This window comes from Electrona antarctica (assembly GCF_951216825.1).
Source record: "Electrona antarctica genome assembly, chromosome: 4".
Taxonomy (NCBI): Eukaryota; Metazoa; Chordata; class Actinopteri; order Myctophiformes; family Myctophidae; genus Electrona; species Electrona antarctica.
In genome coordinates, this window is record NC_136809.1 from 44,090,352 (window position 1) to 44,113,608 (window position 23,257).

Genomic DNA, 23,257 nt, shown 5'->3' on the forward strand with positions numbered 1-23,257 from the left:
GATTTTAGTCGTCATGCCAATTAATTACTCCCCACATCTGTGTTGTATCCTGCCGACTCACCTGCCAGTGAGGAGCCCCCACCGGAAGGACGTACTGTTGTATCCTATACTGACTCACCTGCCAGTGAGGAGCCCCCACTGGGAGGACGTACTGTTGTATCCTATACTGACTCACCTGCCAGTGAGGAGCCCCCACCGGGAGGACGTACTGTTGTATCCTATACTGACTCACCTGCCAGTGAGGGGCCCCCACTGGGAGGACGTACTGTTGTATCCTATACTGACTCACCTGCCAGTGAGGAGCCCCCACCGGGAGGACGTACTGTTGTATCCTATGAATTTCCACAGGTCATTGTATGTCAGGACGTAAGTGGTCCCCAAAGGCCTGTGGAGGTTTGTTCATTGCCAAATATGCACAGCTCTCCGTTGTAGAGAAAGGCTCCATGACACCTGCAGTGCAGCTGTGCAGAAGGCGTGTTCAGCCAAGCGTTAGTCTCCGTGTCAAACACTCTCATTTCCTTATCGGAGCCCCCAAATACAAACATCTTTGTCCCGATGATGGTGGCCGAGTGATGTTTTAGATAATGCGATTGCTTTCCTTTGGTGTCAACTAAAGACCAGACCATCGTGGTGGTGTCCAACGTGCAGATGTCATTATAGCTAATAGTTGATTCCCCATCAAATCCATATAACTCTCCTCCATAGACATACATGACCTTCCCCAAGGCGCATGCCGAGTGGTGTGCCCTCGCTTTAGGGACGGCACCAGAAACCCTTCCGGGATTGAACCACCTGTGGGAGACCGCGTCAAATGCATAAAGCCTGTTCCCCCTGCACAGCTTTGTGGCCGCTCCGATAGGTGGGCACCTCGGGGGGACATTGGTGTCTTTTCCAATTTGTCACCGGGGGCAACGTCGTCCACGTCAAAGACACCATGTTCAAGATGTTTACGTCAAGCCGACGGAGCTCGTCATCGTCGCGGAAAAACCCAAAGACGTACAGCTTGTCCTTCACCGCGGCGGTAGCGCATTGCCAGGATGGGTGTGGTGCTCCGTTCACACATACGGTCCAGTGGAACATTTCTCATAGGGTGTACAAATGGAACCAAATGGACCCATTAGGGTCCATTTTGTTCAATTTGTACACTATCAGAGTTACAGACCCATAAGGGTCCATTTGGTTCCAAACTATAATTTAGCTGGGGACCCCCTAGAACTCCCTCAAGGACCCCTGGGGGTCCCCGGACCCCACTTTGGGAACCACTGTTTTAGAGAAGCGTCATTGGTTACTCTGACATCACACAATGACATCACAATGTCGTCACCACAACGACTCATGAATTAAAATGAATCGTCAAAAAATAATAACTCATTTAGCAACTTTTAACAACAACAAGTCCAGTTATCCGCAGAGACCGGCGAACGCTGCGGAACAGAAGAGACCGTCTGCCGTGTAAAGCGAGAGATTACATTAACCATATAAGGGAGATCGCCAGTAATCAGCTTCACTGACAGGAAAACACAACCCCTCAACTTTGGATCATCTACCAAACCTGTGACCTTTGTGACCACTGAACCGAATCCATCTCTCGATCTACGGCGTCGAGAAATGTTCCGCTGGACCGTACGTGTGAACGGAGCGCCACAGGCGTCCTGGCAATGCGCCACCGCCGCTGTGAAGGACAAGCTGTACGTCTTTGGGTTTTCCCGCGACGACGACGAGCTCCGTCGGCTTGACGTGAACATCTTCAACACGGTGTCTTTGACGTGGGCGACGTTGCCCCCCGTGACGGGGGAAAGACACCAATGTCCCCCCGAGGTGCCCACCTATCGGCACGGCCACAAAGCTGTGCCGATAGAACACGTAATCTACGTGTGGGGAGGAAACAGGGGGAACAGGCTTTATGCATTTGACGCGGTCTCCCACAGGTGGTTCAATCCCGGAAGGGTTTCTGGTGCCGTCCCTAAAGCGAGGGCACACCACTCGGCATGCGCCTTGGGGAAGGTCATGTATGTCTATGGCGGAGAGTTCTTTGGATTTCATGGGGAATCAACTATTAGCTATAATGACATCTGCACGTTGGACACCACCACGATGGTCTGGTCTTTAGTTGACACCAAAGGAAAGCAATCGCATTATCTAAAATATCACTCGGCCACCATCATCGGGACAAAGATGTTTGTATTTGGGGGCATGAATAAGGAAATGAGAGTGTTTGACAAGGAAATGAGAGTGTTTGACACGGAGACCAACGCTTGGCTGAACACGCCTTCTGCACAGCTGCACTGCAGCTGGCATGGAGCCTTTCTCTACAACGGAGAGCTGTGCATATTTGGCAATGAAAACCTCCACAGGCCTTTGGGGACCACTTACATCCTGACATACAATGACCTGTGGAAATTCAACACGGAGACCTTCTCCTGGAAGGAGGTTAAGCCCAAAGGGAAAGGCCCGTTTCGGATGTGTCAGATGGGCTGTGGCATGGTGGGAGATCGCTTGGTCGTATTTGGTGGACATCACAAGGGTATGGGTCCACACGATGATGTGTACATCTTGGACTTAAGTCCTAGTTTGAAGACGTTGTGCAAGCTAGCAGTTATTCATCACCGACTGGAGCGATCGGAACTCCCACATGACATCAGGTGGGAACTGGCCGCCATGACTACCAACACCAACAGCGACAAAAACTATGAGAAGAAACAAAGAAAGCCGGTGATAAGAAAGCCGGTGATAAGAAAGCCGGTAATAATAATAATAAAGTGGTGTAAACCACTCCTACGACTGGCTTTGTTAGTTTACGTGTCTGTCTGTCTGTCTGTTCGTACCAAAAAATGAGCATGGTTGCTACGGTCACCCAGTTCACCCGGGTGTGATTTCATTACGTCAGACATGACCTCAGATCAGAGCTGATCAGGCTATATAAGACCTTACACCACTCAGTTCACACGGGTGTGATTTTTTTAAATACAAGACATACAAGGAACATGGTACACAAAAACAAAACAAAACAAAAAAACAACACCATCAATGACAAAACAAAACTGACAATAACACATACCCACCCACCCACCCACCCCGCTAGCCCTGAGGGGAGAATAGACTGTATAATAGAATGTACAATAATGAACAGTACTTATAAAGAATAATTAGGGAGAAAAAAAAAAAAAAAAAAAAAAAACACCTTGTAGGCAAGAGATGACCATATAAAAGAAGCTAGGGAAGAGAGAGAAATTAATCAATTGTAGTTAAAGAGTTAATATATAAAAGAAAAGGGTCCCAGGTTCTAGAGATATTAGAACCTGGGATTTAATTATTCAGTTATTCAATGAGCCTCTATTTGAGAATTTAATTTTTTCTAGGTGAATAAAGGATAATAGGTATTTTAGCCAGGATGTCGTGGCAGGGGGGTTAGGATTTTTCCAGTGAAGCAGAATACGGCGCCTCGCTATGAGGGAGGCGAAGGCAACTGAATCTGCCTGACACCTACTGAATCTGCCCACCACAGGAGACACACCAAAAATAGCAACTAGGGGACACGGAGGCACAGGAAAGCCAAAGACTGCGGAGAGAGTATCAAAGAAGTGGTTCCAAAAATTAACAAGTTTTGGGCAGGAATAAAACGTGTGCGTATGGTCTGCAGGTGAGTGAAGACACCTGGCACAGGAGTCGTTGGTGTTTGGGAACATTTTGCTCAACCTGGCCTTTGTATAGTGTGTCCTATGGACTACTTTGAACTGGACTAGGCACATACGTGCACATAAACAAGACAAGTTTATTCGAGAAAGTGCTTCCTTCCACAAATCCTCGGTTAGCTCCGTCCCAAGTTCCCTCTCCCATGTATACCTCACCCCAGAGAGTGTGGTTAATTTAGAAGAGATAAGAGCATTGTAGATGGAGGAGATGTTATTCAGGGAGTCTGAGGGTGACATTATAGATTCCAATAAAGTTTTTTCAGGTAACCTGGGGAAGGATAAAAAATGAGTGTTTGCAAAGTTGCGTAATTGAAAGACTAAGATTTTGTAGATTATATGTGGAGGCAATGTCTCCCAAAGATCTGAACAGTCCATCAGTAGAGCTATATAAGTTGCTGAAGGACACTAGGCCCTTCTCCTTTCATTTAGTGTAGGTCCTGTCAGAAGCGGAAGGTAGAAACAGATGATTATTACAAATAGGGGTGAGGACTGATGGTGATTTCAACTCAAAGTGTTGTCTAAACTGGTTCCAAATTTTAAGAGAAGATAAGACTACAGGGTTATTAGTATGCTGAGAGTAACGTGTTGGTAGAGGAGCGAACAGTAAGGCAGGAAGAGATGATAAAGTGCAAGAGTTTGCCTCCATACTGCACCAAATAATGTCGGGGGAGTGGCATCACTTTTTGACCATTTGGAGGTTTGCAGCCCAGTAGTAAAATAGCATATTGGGTGATGCAAAGCCACCGTCTTGTTTGGGTCTCTGAAGAGTCGATATTGGGATCTTAGGTGACTTACCAGCCCAGACGAAGGATGATAAAATAGTATCTAGGGACTTAAAAAAAGATTTGGGCAAAAAAAGAGGGAGGGTCTGAAAAAGAAAAAGAAACGTGGTAGAATGTTCATTTTGACTGTTTCAATGCGACCCACCAATGAGAGGGGCAACTTAGTCCATCTCTGAACATCAGTATTGATTGATTGATTGAAGAATTTATTAACAGTTTGCAGAATTACAGTACATTTCAAGCACAAACTCAATACAAAGGCTGTTAACTGTGAGTGGACGACCCAATTAAGCATTACACTTGTTTCCAATAGGGTCCACCATGTTCAAATCATCAAAACATTTAGAGACGTACAAATAGACACTTCTATAGACAGAACAGGAATTCATCATAAAGGAGGTAAAAAGGGAAAAGAAATATATACAGTGAGGGGAAAAAAGGGGGGGGGGCGGGGGGGGGGATTCAGATTTTACGGGGGCCAGTTTCGAATTGCAGCCATCCGTAGGTGCCCTTTGAGAGCGGTTTTGAAGGAGTCAAGCGATTCGCATGTCTTAATGACAGTTGGTAGGGCGTTCCACATTTTGGTGGCATAGGAGCGAAAAGAATTTAGTCCCTTGTTTGTGCCGAATCTGGGTTGTACATGGTTCGTTGCACTCCCTCTGGTGTTGTGGGTGTGGACTTCGTTAACATTAAGGAAGTATCTAGACAGGTACATGGGTATCTTGGTGGTGTATCGAATCTTGTGGACCAGACCCATTGCAAGATGCTGTACTCTGTCGTCGACCCTAAGCCATTCCAGCCTGTCGAAGTGGGCAGGGGTGAGGTGGGTTCGGGGGGCTAGATCAAGTAGGAGCCTGACCAGTTTGTTTTGGGAAGTCTGGAGCCTGGTTTTAAGGGCCTTTGAGGTGCTGTGGTACCAGGAGGTGCATGTATAGTCAAAGAAACCCTGTACAAGGGCTCCTGTTAAGGTCTTCAAGGTGTTTTTGTTGACCAGTGAGGAGATCCTGTAGAGGAATCTTGTTCTATGGTTGACTTTTTTGATTACGTTGGTGGCCATTTTATCACCGGAAAGATTAGCCTCCAGGATGGAACCTAGGTAGGTAATTTCATCTTTACGTGTGATAACATTGTCACCCACTCTAACCAAGAAGCCATTTGCCTTGCTGAGATTACTAATAGAGCCAAAGAGAATGGATTCAGTTTTTCCCAGGTGTAAAGATAGTTTGTTATCAGCGAGCCAGGTGCAGATTCTACCGAGTTCAGAGCTGAGGGCATTTTCAACCTGCAGTTTGTCCCTGTCCGAGACCAGCAGTGCTGAGTCATCTGCGAACAGGAACAAGTTGCAGTCACAAGCTGAAGTCATGTCGTTTACATATATTAGGAACAGTAGAGGCCCTAGTATGCTTCCTTGTGGAACGCCACAGCTCACTGGGAGGGGGGGGGACAGTGTTCCGTTCACTTCCACCATCTGTTCTCTCCCCTCCAGGTAGGATTGCATCCAGCTCACTGATGTGCTATCGAAACCAATTGCTTTTAGCTTGTTAACCAGTATGGAGTGGTTCACGGTGTCAAAAGCCTTTTGGAGGTCCAGCATGACCATGCCGCAGTATTTGCCAGCGTCCACCTCTTGTTTGATGTGGTCGCTCAAATAGAGAAGGCATGTGTCAGTGGAGTGGGATGTTCTGAAGCCAGATTGGAACTCGTACAATAATTTATTAGTGGCAAGATACTTTTCAACCTGTTCATAGACTATTTTTTCCATCACTTTCGAGATGGAACTAAGAATAGAAATAGGGCGGTAGTTGCCGGGGTCTAATTTACTCCCTTTCTTGTGCAAGGGGGTTACTTTGGCCAGTTTGAAATCTTGGGGGACCTGTCCCTGTTTGACGGAGAGGTTTACTATGTGGGTGATGATTGGAGCTATAGAGATGGCTGAGTCTCTGAGAAATTTGGAGGGAATGTTGTCATGGCCTGTGGCCTTGTGGGGTTGGAGGGCACTCAGTTTCTTAATTACCTCATCAGTTGTTACCATAACTAGTTTAAAATCGTCTTTACAAACACCTAGGTTTCTGTAGAAGGTTGTAATGTGCTCTACACCAAAGAGCCCAGAGTGGGAGGGCAGTTTGTTAACCAGAGTTGTTGCTATGTTTGTAAAGAAGACATTCAAGTAGTAGTAGCCACATCAAGGTTGTCAGTGATGAGAGTGTTGTCCGATTTGATGTTTATGTTCGAAAATCTGGTTTTTAGTTTCTGACCATAGCTTAGTTGATTGTTTAGTAGCTTCCAGAGCTCATGAGGATTGTTTTTGTTTTCCTGAGCTTTATCATTAATTAAGTTACTTTTAGCTGATTTGGTCATGGCAGTTACACTGTTTCGTAGCTTGATTCGTTGTGTATTTAGGTTGTTCAAACGAGCTTGGCGAACACTGTCGAAGCGCTTGGCTAGCTTTGACTTGCATTTTAGAAATTCAGAGCATTTTTTGTCTCTGGCTTTCATTGCAGCCAGTATGTCCGAATTCATCCATGGTTCCGAGCGGGTTTTGCCCCTGGTGGTTCTCAAAGGAGCCATGTTGTTCAGTACTGATGTAAATTTGGTTTTGAAGCCAAGCCAAGCTTCTTCGACAAGTGTGCTTTTAAGCTCATCGGACCAATCCAGACTCTCCAATACTTGGTTAAAAACCTCACTAGAGTAGGTTTTGAGGTCCCTTGATATGACTGTTTTGTGGCAGCCGGTCTTAAGTTTTTGTATTTTGCGGGTACAGAATATCATAAAATGATCACTAAGCCCACATACAATAACCCCTTTCTTGGAGATTCTGGATTTGTCCGAGGACAGAATGAGATCAATGACAGTTTGAGTAGAATCACACACTCTAGTGGGTTGGGTAATTAGCTGACTGACACTATGTAGATCACAGAACTTACTGAATGACTTAAACACAGGTGCTTCCTTACGTTGCATGTCTGTATTGTAGTCGCCAATCAGGATTTTTCTCTACACATTCCTCCTCAGCTAAGCACCCCTCAAGTATATCATAGAACCCATGTTGGTCAGGCGGTCTGTAGACGGTGCCCACTAATACTGATTTAGCCTTAGTATTAATTAGTATTAGTATTAATTTTTTCTAGAAGATTCCCGTAGTTGTCCTTGTGGATAGTGCCAATAGAGTGGGAAATAACGTATAAATAAGTATCTGAAAATCTGGGAGAGTTGAAACGGTAGTGCACCAGGGGGGATGGATTTGGCCAGACTATTAACAGGGAAACATACACTTTTTGGAATGTTCAGTTTGTAACCGGAGAATTCTCCGAAGGTTTTTAACAGATTTACAATACTGTGAGCGCAGTTAACTGGGTCCTGAATGAATAGGAGTAGGTCATCGGCATACAAGGCCACTTTGTGTTCAATACCTCCTCTGGCAATACCTGAGAACAGCGTGGTACCTTTCAAGGCAATTGACAAAGGCTCTATGGCTAGTGCAAACAATAAGGGTGACAAAGGGCACCCTTGACGTATACCGCGAGTGAGTACGAAAGGAGGAGATGTTTCGTGGCGGATCCAAGAAATAAATTTCTGACCAAAGCCAAATCTTTGTAGGACTGAAAATAGGTACTGCCATTCGACACGGTCAAACGCCTTTTCGGCATCGAGTGATATAATTATCTCTGGTACTTTGGCGGCTGAGGGAGACAGGACAACATTCAGGAGCTTGCGAACACTAGATGACAGCTGCCGGCCTGAGACAAATCCTGTTTGGTCCTGAGAGATAATACCAGGGAGACATGAGTCGAGTCGACTTGACAGCACCTTTGCTAATAACTTCACGTCATTATTCAACAAACTGATAGGTCTGTAGCTACCGCAGAGATTTGGGTCCTTATCCTTCTTCAGAATGAGAGAGATCAAAGCCTGGTTTAAAGTTGGTGGTAAGGCACCCAGTTCTAATGAATGGTTAAAGACATCTAAAAGTAAAGGGGCAAGTTGTGAAATAAACTTTTTATAGAAAGCAGCAGGGAAGCCATCTGGGCCTGGAGCCTTGTTGCTCTGCATCTGAAGAATGCAAGAAGTGATTTCAGGTAGGGACAATGGCATATCTAGCCGCTGGGCTAAGGCTGCGGATATAGTTGGTATGTTCAGATTGTTAAAAAAAGAGTTCATAGCCTCAGAATCAGGAGGGGGTTGTGATTTGTAGAGATCAGAGTAATAAGAGGAGAATTCAGAATTAATTTTAGCAGGGTCAGTAGTCAGCGTATTGGATGAGTCGCAGATTTGTGAAATTAAATGCGAGGCTTGTTGATGTTTAAGCTGGGAGGATAAAAGACGACTCGACCTGTCCCCGTGTTCATAGTAAGTAGCTCTGGACTGCTGTATCTGATGTTCTGCTTTGCTTGTTGTTAATAGATCAAATTCGGTTTGTAACTGTAAACGTTTAACTTTAAGGTCTGGGCTCGGTGAGACAACCAGCTGTCTATCCACATCTAGAATAGCATCGAGAAGCTGTTGCTGTCTTTCTCTGCTGCTTTTGGCCAAGTGTGCATTCAAAGAGATAATACGTCCACGGATGAACGCTTTAAATGTTTCCCAAAGAAGGGAAGGCGATATCTGGTCACATCTGTTAGTTTCCAAAAAAAAGTTAATGTTTTCAGAGACATAATCACAGAAATCTGTATTGGCCAGGAGTCCTGGGTTTAATTTCCAACCCCCCTGCTGCCTGTGGGAACGAGAAGGGAGGTTAAGGTCAAGTATATGTGGGGCATGATCGGAGATTACAATGGCAGTGTATTCAGAGGATTTAAGGGCTGGTATAAGTGCCTTGTCAATGAAAAAAAAATCTATACGCGAGAATGCCTTATGTACGGGGGAGAAATAGGAAAAGTCCCTAGCAGTGGGGTGCTGAAAGCGCCATGGATCAATACAGCCTAAATGAGACATGAGGTCAGTGAGGGTTCTAGCCATTGCAGTTGGAGTTAAAGATTTAGGATTTGAACGATCAATATGGGGGTTGATCACACAATTGTGATCGCCACCAAGTATTAAATGATGAGTATCTAAATTAGGTCAACGAGAGACCAGAGTTGACACAAAGTTGGGATTGTCGAAGTTTGGCGGGTAAACGTTAACTAATACAACAGGTGTTTGATGGAGGGTCCCTGAGACAATTACATAGCGGCCTCCAGGGTCAGAGATTAATTGATCTGAAGTGAATTTAAGGCGTTTGTGTATTAATATGGCAGCGCCTCTGGACCTACTATTAAAGTTAGAATGGAATATTTGACCAACCCAGGGTTTGCGGAGCCTAACGTGATCCTCAGTGCGAAGGTGTGTCTCCTGCAGAAAGGCGATGTCAGTGGTGAGACTTTTAAGATGAGAAAGTACTTTTGCACGCTTAAGTGTCCAGGTAACGATCCTAACTGGAAAACCCAAAATCACCATGATAGACGTTTATAGGGTTTAGAAAAAAAAGATGCGTTTTAAATAGAGTAAGGCCTGTCATAGCAATAGGAGAATAACAGCTTAGTAATGAACCTACATAGTAGAAAATATAGTACACAGAGTAAGAATATAGAGAAAAGAAAGGAGTCAATCTCCTCCCCCCAGGGCCTCCCCACCCCCCACAGAAAACCCCATAAAAAACAGACAAACTTGACTGACTTGACATGACACATAACAAAAAACAAGACAAAACAGTAATAAAAAAAACCCTATCCATACCGCCCCCTCCACCCCCCGTGTACCTATGCTCCTTGTCCTTTAACAAAAAACAAAACAAAAAAAACAACAACAATAGTGTATAAACATATAGGCACACATATGCATACGTATATACATATAGGTATATCCACATACACAAGAACAGAAGAGGACCTACAGGGGATTCCTTCAGAGCATCAATATTACTTTATTTTATTTTATTTATTTATTTACTCTTTTTTTCCCCTCTTTTCCCCGCTTTCCCCCTTTCCTCCCACTTTCCCCTTTTTCTTATAATTATTAAATTATAGTTATTATTTTCCTTTCCACCTTAAAATGAAGTTGAACCACTGGCGCCCTCTTGGGGTAGAAAAAGAACAGCAATAATAAAGTAGACCAAAATTAGACCTCTTTATAGCATCCTTTCAGATTGAGAGGGGGGAAAACAAACAAAACAAGAAAAAATGTGTTCTATCCACCAGGTATTTAATATTAGTAAATGAGTTCACTTTATTAAGTTTAAACATGGCCGTGGCCTCCCTCATTAAACAGACAGAGAGGTTGGCTGGCTGGGGGCACCTGTAAACATTCCCCAGTTAATAGGTGTATCTAAATCGATCTCTGTTGCACCTAGCGACTCAAGGCTACTTTATTTAAGTGGGAAAAACGGAAGAAAGAATAGGCCTATATATAAAACAAACAGAAAGACATGTATAATAAAACAGAAGAGCCACGCAATGTAGCCTCTATCTATACCCACACGTGTATACATATAACACATCCTGGGTTAGTGAGTTTGGGTTGTAGACGGTTGTGTTCATGCTTATCGCGGATGCGTGGCTATCTGTCTGTCCGTCAATCAACCGCGATCAACCGTCCGCCTGTTCGTGTGTGCATCATGTGTGTTTGACTGCATGTGTTTACGCGTGTGAGTGAAAGAAAAAGAGAGCAGAACACAAAACGGTCTCTGATTATAATTCATGTGCCAAACCTTTACGAGGTTGACACATTATCAAAGTCTTGTAAGCTGGGAATAAAATGACGTGTAACCAAATCGAGCAGGCCTAGCCGCTGCATATAATACATACAGACAACAACAGACAATACAATTAAAAAAGAGGCAAAAAAAACAAATAAATACATATATATGCAACCTTCCTGGTTTGACCACTGTAGTAGTTGTGCATGTGCATGTCGTTGGTTCGTTTGTGCACGAATGTTCATGACAGTCGGCGAACGTGTGTGTGTGTGTGTGCGTGCGTGCCTGCGTGCGCCCAATGCACATGCGTGCGCCCAATGCATTCTCAATGGCAATAGCACAAACTTTGGCATGCTACTAGTCCTACATACTTACACCTAGAAACCCCATTCAACCCTATTTAGGTTCATCTTACGGTGGACATGTTTGCCTGAAAAGAAATCTTTGAAATGTTTCATAGTTTTAGAAATATAGTGCTTTCAAATTTGAGAAATGTATAATGGGGCTCAATAGAGCACCGAAGTCCTGACGTCACTTTCAGTAGAGGGCACCAACACACAGGTTTATAGGTTTTTTATTTGTATTGAAATCTCCATAGGGCGATTTTATGTCGCTTCATATAAGAACTGTGTTTGAAAAATAAACCGATCACCCCGGCCTTTTCACTCATATGGATATGAAGCATCGACTGAAGGTGGAAATGTACAAATATACCCAAAGAGTAACAAAATAAGCGTTAGAAACGAGCCAAACAACCCAGAGACTACATTTCCGGGTAGGCTGCTTCTGCCCGCAGCCCGTCACACAACAGAAACTGAACGTTAATTACGTTTATTTTTATTTTTATTTTATTGATATATAATGTATCGTGGTTAGTACGAGTCGAGTCACCACCAGCTGAGCTTACGTCAACGAGGAATCTCAGGAAAGCAATATGTTGACAGCTGGGCGTGACGTATATGCTCAGCGACATTGCATTCATATGTAGTTTCAAGGCTTTTGCGGTCACATTAATTCCATTTTCTCTAGAAACTGGCTGTATCAAATATGAATGTACATCATTAACGACGCACAGCCACTCCCCTGACAGAAACGCCGGGGTGGTCGGTTTATTTTTCAAACACAGTTCTTATATGAAGCGACATAAAATCGCCCTATGGAGATTTCAATACAAATAAAAAACCTATAAACCTGTGTGTTGGTGCCCTCTACTGAAAGTGACGTCAGACTTCGGTGCTCTATGGCAGCTCTATGGCACGTCAAAAAATTACTTTCACCTAGAAACTCTATTCACACATTTTATAATTCAGCTTACTGTGGAGACACATGCTGGAACTTTTTACTTTGAAATTATTTGTAGTTTCTGAGTTATTTAACTTAAACGCCCAATGCATTCTCAATGGCAATAGCACAAACTTTGGCATGCTACTAGTCCTACAATGTAGGACTTTCCCTGGACCTTCTAGCCGCTAGAAGGTCCAGGGAAAGGCCTACATACTCTCCAAGAGTTGGGAAAGAACATATCAAGAGAGTGGAGTGGTAGGCCCTTGGATTGTCCAGTGGATGCAATGTACCCCACTTTGAGGTGTCACGTCTTAGGCCTAGATTTAGGGTAGGATTGAACCAGTCGCACTGTAGCCATACAAAGGCCTAGGGTTCCCAGATTGTAAAATGTTGTTCCTCCATCTTGGGAGAGTATGTAGGCCTTTCACTGGACCTCCTAGCCACTAAGATGACCACAGGCCCACCACTTAAAACCACATGTTAGGGTGCCCAAATCTGAAGTTAGGTGGTCAAATGAACTGAAACTGAAGCAATTCAGTAAAGGTCAACGCTTCCTCATGGGGTCATTTTAGGGCCTAGGACCTCCAGTAAAGGGTAAAATACTCTTCTTGGTTGTGGGAACAACATATCCAACGATGAGGACCCCATGCCCAAAGATGTCCCCCTTGCAACTGTTTCAACTTTGGGTCAGCCTACATGTAAAAGTGCCCAAAGTTGAAGGGCAGAGCTTCAACTTCAGCTACCCAGTACCCAAGGTTGAAGCCCTTCAACTTTGGGCAGATCTACAAGCTCGTAGTGCGGCACCGAGTGCCACGCTACGAGCTTGTAGATCTGCTATTTTTCAGTGGGGTATATTTAATCACTGGTCCTGGGTCAATCCAAGGGCCTACCAATCCACTCTCTTGATATGTTGTTCCCCAACTCTTGGATAGTATTTAGGCCTTTTACTGGAGGTCCCAGCCCCTAAAATGACCCCAGGAGGAAGTGTTGACCTTTACTGAATTGCTTCAGTTTGAGTTCATTTGAGCACCTAAATTCAGATTTGGGCACCGTAGCATGTGGTTTTTAAGTGGTGGGCCTCGGGTCATCCTAGGGGCTAGAACAGGGGTGCCCACACATTTATGACGTGAGATCTACTTTCAAAATGACCAGCTCAACAAGATCTACCCACTGAAAATATAAGTGTACCATTGCTGAAAATAGTTTAAATATATAATGTACCTGGGGGGGCTTTGGAATAGGGAGAAAATATGACAGGCAGTTTGCTGTCATATTTCCTCCCCGTATTTAACTTAAACGCCCAATGCATTCTCAATGGCAATAGCACAAACTTTGGCATGCTACTAGTCCTACATACTTACACCTAGAAACCCCATTCAAACCTATTTAGGTTCATCTTACGGTGGACATGTTTGCCTGAAAAGAAATCTTTGAAATGTTTCATAGTTTTAGAAATATAGTGCTTTCAAATTTGAGAAATGTATAATGGGGCTCAATGGCAGCTCTATGGCACGTCAAAAATGTATTTCACCTAGAAACTCTATTCACACATTTTATAATTCAGCTTACTGTGGAGACACATGCTGGAACTTTTTACTTTGAAATGATTTGTAGTTTCTGAGTTATTTAACTTAAACGCCCAATGCATTCTCAATGGCAATAGCACAAACTTTGGCATGCTACTAGTCCTACATACTTACACCTATAGAAACCCCATTCAAACCTATTTAGGTTCATCTTACGGTGGACATGTTTGCCTGGAATGGAATCTTTGAAATGTTTCATAGTTTTAGAAATATAGTGCACGTGTTGACCTTTACTGAATTGCTTCGGTTTGAGTTCATTTGAGCTCCTAAATTCAGATTTGGGCACCGTAGCATGTGGTTTTTAAGTGGTGGGCTTCGGGTCATCCTAGGGGCTAGAACAGGGGTGCCCACACATTTATCATTGTTTTGTATTAATAATCAAAATCTACATAAGAATCTAAGTAACTTGTAGTAACTAAAGGTTTGACATAGATCTAGTGGCGTAAAGGTACAATATTTGGTTCTGAGATCATAGTGGAGTAGAAGTAAAAGTATTGGAAATTGTAAATACCTCAAAATCGTAGCCTAAAATTAAGTAACGTAATTAAGTAAATGTACTTAGTAACTTTCCACCAAAGAAGAAAAATCTGGCTGTATCTCACAGTCTGTATCCACTGAGACAGTCACGTTATGAAGATGCTTAGTCTCTTACTGGTTTTTAAACAGCTGGTGGATGGAAATGAAGCTCCACCCACGCTGCAACTTGCAGCGTCGGCCAGAAAACCGGAAACGCTTTGCTCCAACGTCAGGCTGCAGCGTGGGTGGAGCTTCATTTCCATCCACCCGCTGTCTAAAAACCAGGAAGACACTCCTGCCGCTCGTGACAACTCTCTTTGTGACTCGATTGTGTGGATGCACTGTCCATGTGTTTATCTGTCCCAGCCTAGACACGCTGTCTTCAGCCCTGTGTACTCACACACTACACTCAGAAGCTACAATACATGATAGTTGATACTAGGTCAGCTCATTTGGGTTTTGTGTAAGGTCACGATATTAATTAGAAATTAAAGTCAGTAGTAACGAATACGAATTGGAATTCAAAATAAAATAAGTTCAAGGAAGTGGCAATAATAAACCCAGAAGGGTGACGAGAAGAAGTAGAAGGTCGGGAGTGGCTTATTGTCGGTATCAGCTGGTAAGATGCAGGAGTCTGTCCTAACATCAATGCGCTAGAGTAGACCCCTGGGTGATGGATTGCTGAGGTGGAGCACCACACCTGCCATCAGCTCCGCAAAATCATTCACTACATACTTGACACATACTCGGTTCACTTATGCAAAGTACCAAACCCACACCCTCTGTGTCATGTGTGTGTGCATGCGTGGCGTGCGTGCGTCTGATCACTGTCAAATGTCTTATGCACACTGCCAGAATGCCTTAGGAACAACATATTATGTTTTCTATTTTACTTTAACTTAATTCCCTAAAGCAGGAAGTCAATGGCGGTTCTATCCGGATGAAAGCTCTCCTATGGTATGGAGTCATACGTCAGAGGGATGACTGACGTCACAGACTACATGAAGTCTGACATCCGCCTGGAAGCCATGTCATTATATTATGGTGGTGCTTCTTAAGTTGGAACTCACGGCCAGTATGACGTCTCCAATATGGATGTGTCCGTCCTGATCAACAGCACTGCCTTTCACCATGCTCTTCACCATCACACCAGCACTATAGTCTGAGGAAGAGAACATGCAAGCTGTTACAGTTGGCAACTTGGCATAAACCAAAATAAACATAAAAGCATTATTGACAAGCAACTAAATGTGCCGTTTTCTCTCTCAGGCCGACACAGAAATAGCCTGGCTTGGCCAAACTCATACCGTGGATTCACTGACTAATGCATGCTTTTATCACTAGCAGGATAGACTACTGTAATGCTCTCCTATCTGGTGTGCCGAAAAAAATAAGTTGTCCGGTTAGTGGTTACTACTAGTCCAAACGCAGCATCACGCGTACCAAGTGACCAAAACCAGATGGAGAGCACACATCACACCCATTTTAAAGTCACTCCTCTGATTGCCTGTTAGTTTTAAAATTGATTGTCCCGTTATTGGTTTTAGCATTACTCCATTGTTTCTGACACTTTTAAAACGTTTTTTTTACCCCTTTTCACTAATGTATTAAAAATGTTTCTATTTGATCTGTGAAGCACTGTGAGCACATTGGGTTGCACTTGCTGTAAAAATGTGCTATAATATTGATAAATAATAAGGACCAGTGCTCTAACCTCGGAGCTGCGGAGCATAATTTGAGCATTTTGTCACTTAGCATTCCCACATGTGTGCACAGTTATAGGTTAAATGCATGAACCCTAGCTACCCTATTCTGGTGCAAACATTCAGTGAAAACTATTTTCAGCAAAGCGATAGTGTAGATTAGAAGGGACAGAACCAGTTCTATTCCCCTGGGCCTGGGGGATCCTGTCAACTAAGTACTGTGTCCAATATCAAGGTTTAAGTGTTATGTGTCTTGCTCAGGGACACTTCAACTTCAAGACTGGGCAAAACAGTGACATATTGATTCTCAGAAACCAAGCCTCTCTTAGAAATAAATATACATATTAGGCCCCAGTGAGATTTGAACTCACGACCCCTGGTTTACAAGACCAGTGCTCTACCCCTGAGCTATGAAGCCAGATTTGATCATCATGAGCTGTAGAATATAGGTGTAAAACGGTAAAACCACACTCCTGCCCCAATCTGTAGACACCACCTGTGACTTCACCGAGATAGTGTCCAAAAAATAGGTGACATTTACTTTACACCGGTCTAAAATGCTCTCAAATGAGTCCCTCTTCGCCTCTAATTAGCTTGGACTGATTTACCATGTTATAGCATGGTTTGTTATGGTATTCTCTTATCTCATCTTCATCTCACCCTCCTCCTCTTGCAGTGTTCAGATGGAGGAGGTGGAGCTGTGATATGTGAACTGATCAACTGAACAGACACTATACTCTGAGAAAGAGAACACGCACGCCGTTTCTGTTGGCATAAACCAAAATAAACACAAAAAAGCATTGACAAGCAACTAAATGCGCCGTTTTCTCTCCCATGCCGACACAGAAAGGATAAAGGTTATTATTTGGTGACCTGGTCAATCATTTATCACTAGCATAGACTATTATAATCTTACCTGGTGTACCATGTGCCGAAAAAATAAGTTGTCTGGTTAGTGGTTCCAACTAGTCCAGAACGCAGCAACATGCGTACTGACCATTGTGACCAACACCAGATGGAGATCACACATCACACCCATTTTAAAGTCACTCCAATGGCCGAGGTTATTTGATTGGTTCTTAAATCGCTAAATGGAAATGCATTCTCTCATCATCTCATGTGTGTGTGTGTGTGTGTGTGTGTGTGTGTGTGTGTGTGTGTGTGTGTGTGTGTGTGTGTGTGTGTGTGTGTGTGTGTGTTATTATTTGGTGACCTGGTCAATCAGAACAGCTGTTAAACTGTTCTTGCATGAATTAACAGCTGTGTGACGTTGGAATGCTTTCCCCAGAGTTTAGTGCCTCTGTATTTGATGGAGAATTGACCATGTGTATACTGTATAATATGACCATGCCACATATTTCCCTGGTGACACCAAAGCGATCTATACCAGTATGTATACATACTACATACCAGTCCCTGGAATCCACTCAAGGACAACTGGGGGTCCCACTTTTGACCCCACTTTGAAAACCAGAAATCATTACTGTACTTCAGAATGAATGTGACTGTCATAAGAGTGCATGTGCAGCACCCTCAGATCTTGCCATGATGTAGCATTTACTTGAATGAGAGCAGTGGTGGTCATGGACGAATAGTTCTTATAACTGTCAGGGTTTTCTTTTTTTGTTGTTTTTCCAGTAGGCCCCAATTCAGATAATCAGAAAAATAACCTACAGTATATGTGATTGACTATTACATTTAAAACTTCACAAACTGATTTGATATGTTTGTTTTCACGTAGACCAGTGGTTCCCAAACTTTTTCATGTCAAGACCCCCAAATTGACACTATAGCCCACGGACCCCCATTTGAAAAGATAATGCCAGGGACCCCCATAAGGGAAGATTTTAAGGCTCTAGCAGTGATTTGCAACCTGTTTAATTTCAAGGACCCCCAGTTTAACATGCAATAGTCTACAGACCCCCATTTAATGGCCTTTCTACTCTATCTCTGGGACGGTGGGACCCCCAATTCATATTGTAAAATCAATGTTAATTGATCTTTGGGAGTGTACAAATGGAACCAAATGGACCCCCATTTGTACACTCTCGGAGTTACAGACCCATAAGGGTCCATTTGGTTCCAAACGATCATTTAGCTGAGAGGACCCTCTGGAATTCCCTCAAGGACCCCTGGGGGTCCCCGGACCCCACTTTGGGAATCACTGATGTAGAGTTGTAGACTAGCTTATAGTTAGCTACCTAGCTTAAATGATGTAGCTATACCTAGCTAATGTTAGCCTACCTAGAACATTCACCTGAATAGGTTTATTTACATTTACAGGAATTATTACTTAATTTAATTATTACCTAATCACACTCATCCACTTTGGTGAGTTATTTAACCGTGAGCCCATAAAACACAAATACACAAACATTAATGACTATAAAGGTACTTTACATCACAAATAAACATCACTAAATCTCCTTTTATGGAGATTTAGCGTTGAGCCTTACCTCCCGGGTTCACATCAGGTTCACATTCACAACAAGATGTTGATGACGGAGCTCGCGCATGCGCATGAAAGAGCTGGCTGACGTACTGGCTAAAAAACATTGTAAACTTTCTAGTTTATAAACTAAAGTTTCTAGTAATATAAACCCAGGCGAAATATGACCCCATTATTAAAAAAACAAATCACCTCTTAACATATTTATAATATACAAAATACTCTCACGTCCCACAACCGTCAGATTAGAATGTAAACTATAAAAGAGATAAATAATACCGATAAAGATTGTATTAACGCCTAACAACCACTAGAGGGTCTCATCCACCTAAAAATACAATTCAAGATATAAGTCCAGTTGGTCTTTAACAGTCAATATAGCATCTAGCCGTGTTTTTAAAACTGTTTGTTGTTGTTGAAGTACGTTATATGTTTATTGACGAACAAAGTTTCAGCAAGGTGGGTCGACGTTCAATCGATTGTACGTTGCCCATGCACGCGAGCTGCCGGTGCGACGCAGCGACCTGATTGGTGGAGCGACCGACGCTCCACCAATCAGAGCTCGCCTCTAGCACAGTCTACAGATCACAGTTAAACAGCTGAGTGGGAAATTTGAAGTTATTAAACTTATTTTCTGCAGATCACACACAGATATCAGTGCAGACAGTCGCATCTCATAGCATTATACAGATGCTAGGTTCAGTTTATCTGATATAGGCCTAGTTTTTGAGGCGTTCATTGTCTAGTCTCTGCATTCTAAGTTATTTTATGTAGGCTTATGTTTTATAATTGTAAGCCTATGTTATTTTATGTATGTTACCTTGCTTATTAAGTCACTGTGGATAAACAAGTCTGCTAAATACCTACACTGTAATTGTAAATTGTTACATTGTACATTTTTGTCATAATCTGATTCAGAAGCCTACTCACCATGAGCAAGTCCAGGAGGATGATCATGAAATTGAACAGCATGAAGATGCAGCAGGTATAGGCTGGCTGTGACCGTTATTACATAGACCTAATCATTGCAATTATTTGAGATAGTCGCAATTATTTTTGCATAATCATCAGAACCCTGTATTATTAGGCTATGTTGAAAAATGTTCATACAATTAAAAAAAATTGTATGAACAGGACCAAGCAGGAAGGCAATAAGTATAACCGCTCTTCAACCAGCAGAATGACAACGCTCCAACTGATATCTCAAGGCAATTTATTTAGCCCAAGACAAAGTGAAAAACTGAAAAACAAAACAAACAATATCTTTTTTAACACAATGAATTAAACATGAAATATGAATGTCCTTGTTGTCAGTCAATCATGCTGTCCTTTTAAATGTCCATGAATCATGAAATGTCCATACCCAATGAACTGTTCACAATCACAATACATAAACACAATGAAATGTCCATATCTTTCACATGTTCACAAACAAAATCGAATTACAAAATCTAATTACAAAACACTGTTTACAGACAAAGAAAATAACAACAGGTAACATATACCATGTGCACCTTCTGCCAATTATTTTAGGAGAGTTAGTTAATTTTATATATATAATATATATTTCTTATTTTCGTTATTGACGTGGAAAGAGCTCCTTTCACCTCTGAATCTCTGTTTGCTCTGAATGAGCCTAGCTACAAGCATAGAAACAAATGCGGTATTCCAGTATTCCTGCATAATATGTAATATCTTATGCTTTTATTAATCATACTCTACAATAAACATTGTTGGAAGAGATTTATATCTCACTATAGCCATTTCAGTCAACATAATATTATAAACATTTAAACAAGGAGAATCCCATGCTAGAAGGCTTTCTTACCTTTATTTGTAGTTGTTATGTTATGTCTTCATAATGTAAATAGTATCCCAAGCAGCACACCTTACTACTTACAACCTTAATACTATTTCGATGGAAATAAGCGAATTAGCACAAAAACCCAACCCCCATTGAGGGCTTATATTAGGGAAAATAGCCAATAATGTACTTTTGCACAAAATAACACCTGGACCTCTTTGGTGGGGACGTAACTACAAATGAAGGTAAGAAAGCCTTCTAGCATGGAATTCTCGTTTAGATTTCAACCCAACTTTATTGGCACATCACATGTTTGCACTGCAGGTGTCAAAAAGGTGGTACAAGCTCTGTCGTAATTTTCAAGAACGATGGGAAGAGAGATAAGGAACAGAAAAACAGGTCACTATACATAATGTGTGATTAAAATAGCAGTGGGGTGGATAAGGCAGTAAACATAGTGTTAGGAGAATATTAATTCTCCTCTTGCTAATATACAATTAATTCTCTATAAATTTTCATTTTAACATGTTGCTCTCATAATGTAAATGCTGACTGCAAATAGCTCTCCAGTGGGCCCCTCGTATCATAATTAATACCATTTGACAGACAGACACACACTCCCCTGCCTTCTCACTCCCCTGCCTTCTCCAAGGTCGGGGCTCTGTTAAACTTGGATACTTCTAACAATGGGACTCTGTACTGTACACGTCCGGTGAACGATGAGCAACCAGTTTGAACCAGTTGTTATCTTGTAAATTAGGACTTGTCATGATTAAGACCCACCTACTTGTGGATTCTGTGTCATTCATATAAGCACTGAAAGTGCATTTATTCTTTATGTCTACCCAGCGTCTCGTGTCGAGAGGTTGTGTGGCATCATTTTGTACAATCTTACCATGGAATAAATATACCATCTCAGACCAGACCATTTCTCCAAGAGCTTTTAATTGTCATCGTGTGCATAATTAATCTTGGTCTAACAATTGGCGCGGCGAGCAGAGGTCATCCAGGTCACCGCCCTCCAGGCCCTTCGGGTGTTTTGCCGTCGGCTGATTAACCATCTCGGAGGCTTTCTGCCAACCGGCCCCGGACCGCACATAGAAAACAGCGAGGGGGAGCCGCGTTTCCAAACACCCGGAGGGGCCAGGAGCACAGCGGACTGGATCTCAAAAGAACAAACAAGACATGCACACGGTGAGGTTTTTCTAAAAACTATAAATCTTGTTCCTGTGAATCGGGGGGGAATATTTAAGGTTGTAAAGATAAATTGAGTATTAACTCATATGTCGGGACCGTGTTTACATATGTCGGTCTGAACGGAGGTCCGTTTCAGAGGTTAGTCTAATGGTCTGTAAGCATTCGAGATAGTGGTGAAACAGAGATTATTCTAAGGTCCGCAAGCATTCGAGGTAGAGGTGCAGCGAAGGTCAGTTTTCTGATGGTTAGTTAATGGTCTGCAAGCATTCGAGATAGTGGTGCCAGCAGAGGTTAATCTAAGGTCCGCAAGTGTTCGAGGTAGAGGCACGGCGGAGGTCAGTCTTAATATTTAAGGTGTTCTTGACACTTTAAGTGACTGAGGGTATTTATGCTTGTTTAACCCACGGTATAACCAGCCTAGCTAAAGAAATTTAACTAGAAAAGGTCACTGAGATCGTTATCAGTGAGGAATAAAGATGGGCAACCATCGGTCATCATCAAGATTAGGTGATGAGGGACATGAAATAAAACACGGTCCTGTAGTTTTTTTTAGCTGTCTGTCTGAATGGTATTTTATGGGTTTTTGACTCACTGGCACTGCTATTGTCATGCAATGGTCGGATAGGGCGTAAAACAATGAGGGACGCGCTGTATGTGCGTGTTAAAAAGAGCCAAGGGCAATTTATGGGTTTTTCTGAGAAAGGTACACTGAGTGTGAACCAAGTGATTGAACTTGGTGAAAAGCTAACCCAGACAAAGTTAAGTCTCTCTAAGTAAAGAGAGCATAGACAAAGTCAAACAAAATAAAAAGTCCTAAATGTGCAAAGTTGATGCAGAAAGAGGCAGTAACAAGAGAGATACTGGATGAATGTGTAATGTGATCTCCATAAAGAAGTGTTTGCAATGTGGATGAAGGAAGAATGAGTGGATGACGGAGCAGAGCTCAGACAGAGAGAATGATGTGAAAGTGATGTCTAAAATAGAATCAGTGATGGATGAGAATTCGCAACCTCCCTCTTTACATTTTTATGGGAGCCCCTACTCGCATGTGTTTTGTCTGTATCACCTCTGCAGGCACTGCTGCGGATCGACCCAGATCTTGGTTCCCCCCCCATACCAGCCATTCTACGCCCTGCCTGCCCTGTCCAGCAAAGCAACCAGCATTCCAGCACGAGCAGAGCCCGCAGCCCTCCCCGCTTCACAGCAGCAGCTGTTAACCCCTTCACAACCTATGACGGAAATGGACGTGCATCGTTGGGTTAATGCTTCAGCACCCCAAACGATGCCTCTGCACAAAGTGGACAGCAGCAGCCCTGTCAACACACATGCCTGTGACCTCTGCAACCCCACGGCCTCCTACGCCATATCTCCATATCGACGACCCTGCCCACTCTGGAAGAAACACAGTCTGCACAGATGTGGGCTGCCCTCAGCCTATGGACTTGATTCAACTCAATGACGCAGGCGACACCCAACGCTCGTCCTGCACTGACATTTCAGACCCAGTGCTGTCTAAACAGTGACAGTACAAAAGGGCACACCAACATATTCGACTAACAGCCTATAGAGGACTG

At 43.0% G+C, this 23,257-nt stretch overlaps 1 protein-coding gene across 1 annotated transcript; it reads left to right on the top strand.

Annotated features, from left to right (window-relative positions):
- Window positions 1–1,608: 1,608 nt before the first annotated feature.
- LOC306921332 (kelch domain-containing protein 3-like) lies at window positions 1,609–22,946 on the top strand (the record flags this gene model as incomplete). Its single annotated transcript, XM_079498441.1, has 2 exons — window positions 1,609–2,742; window positions 22,758–22,946. 2 exons carry the CDS (start codon window positions 1,609–1,611, stop codon window positions 22,944–22,946), a joined length of 1,323 nt encoding a protein of 440 aa, XP_079354567.1.
- Window positions 22,947–23,257: the final 311 nt, after the last annotated feature.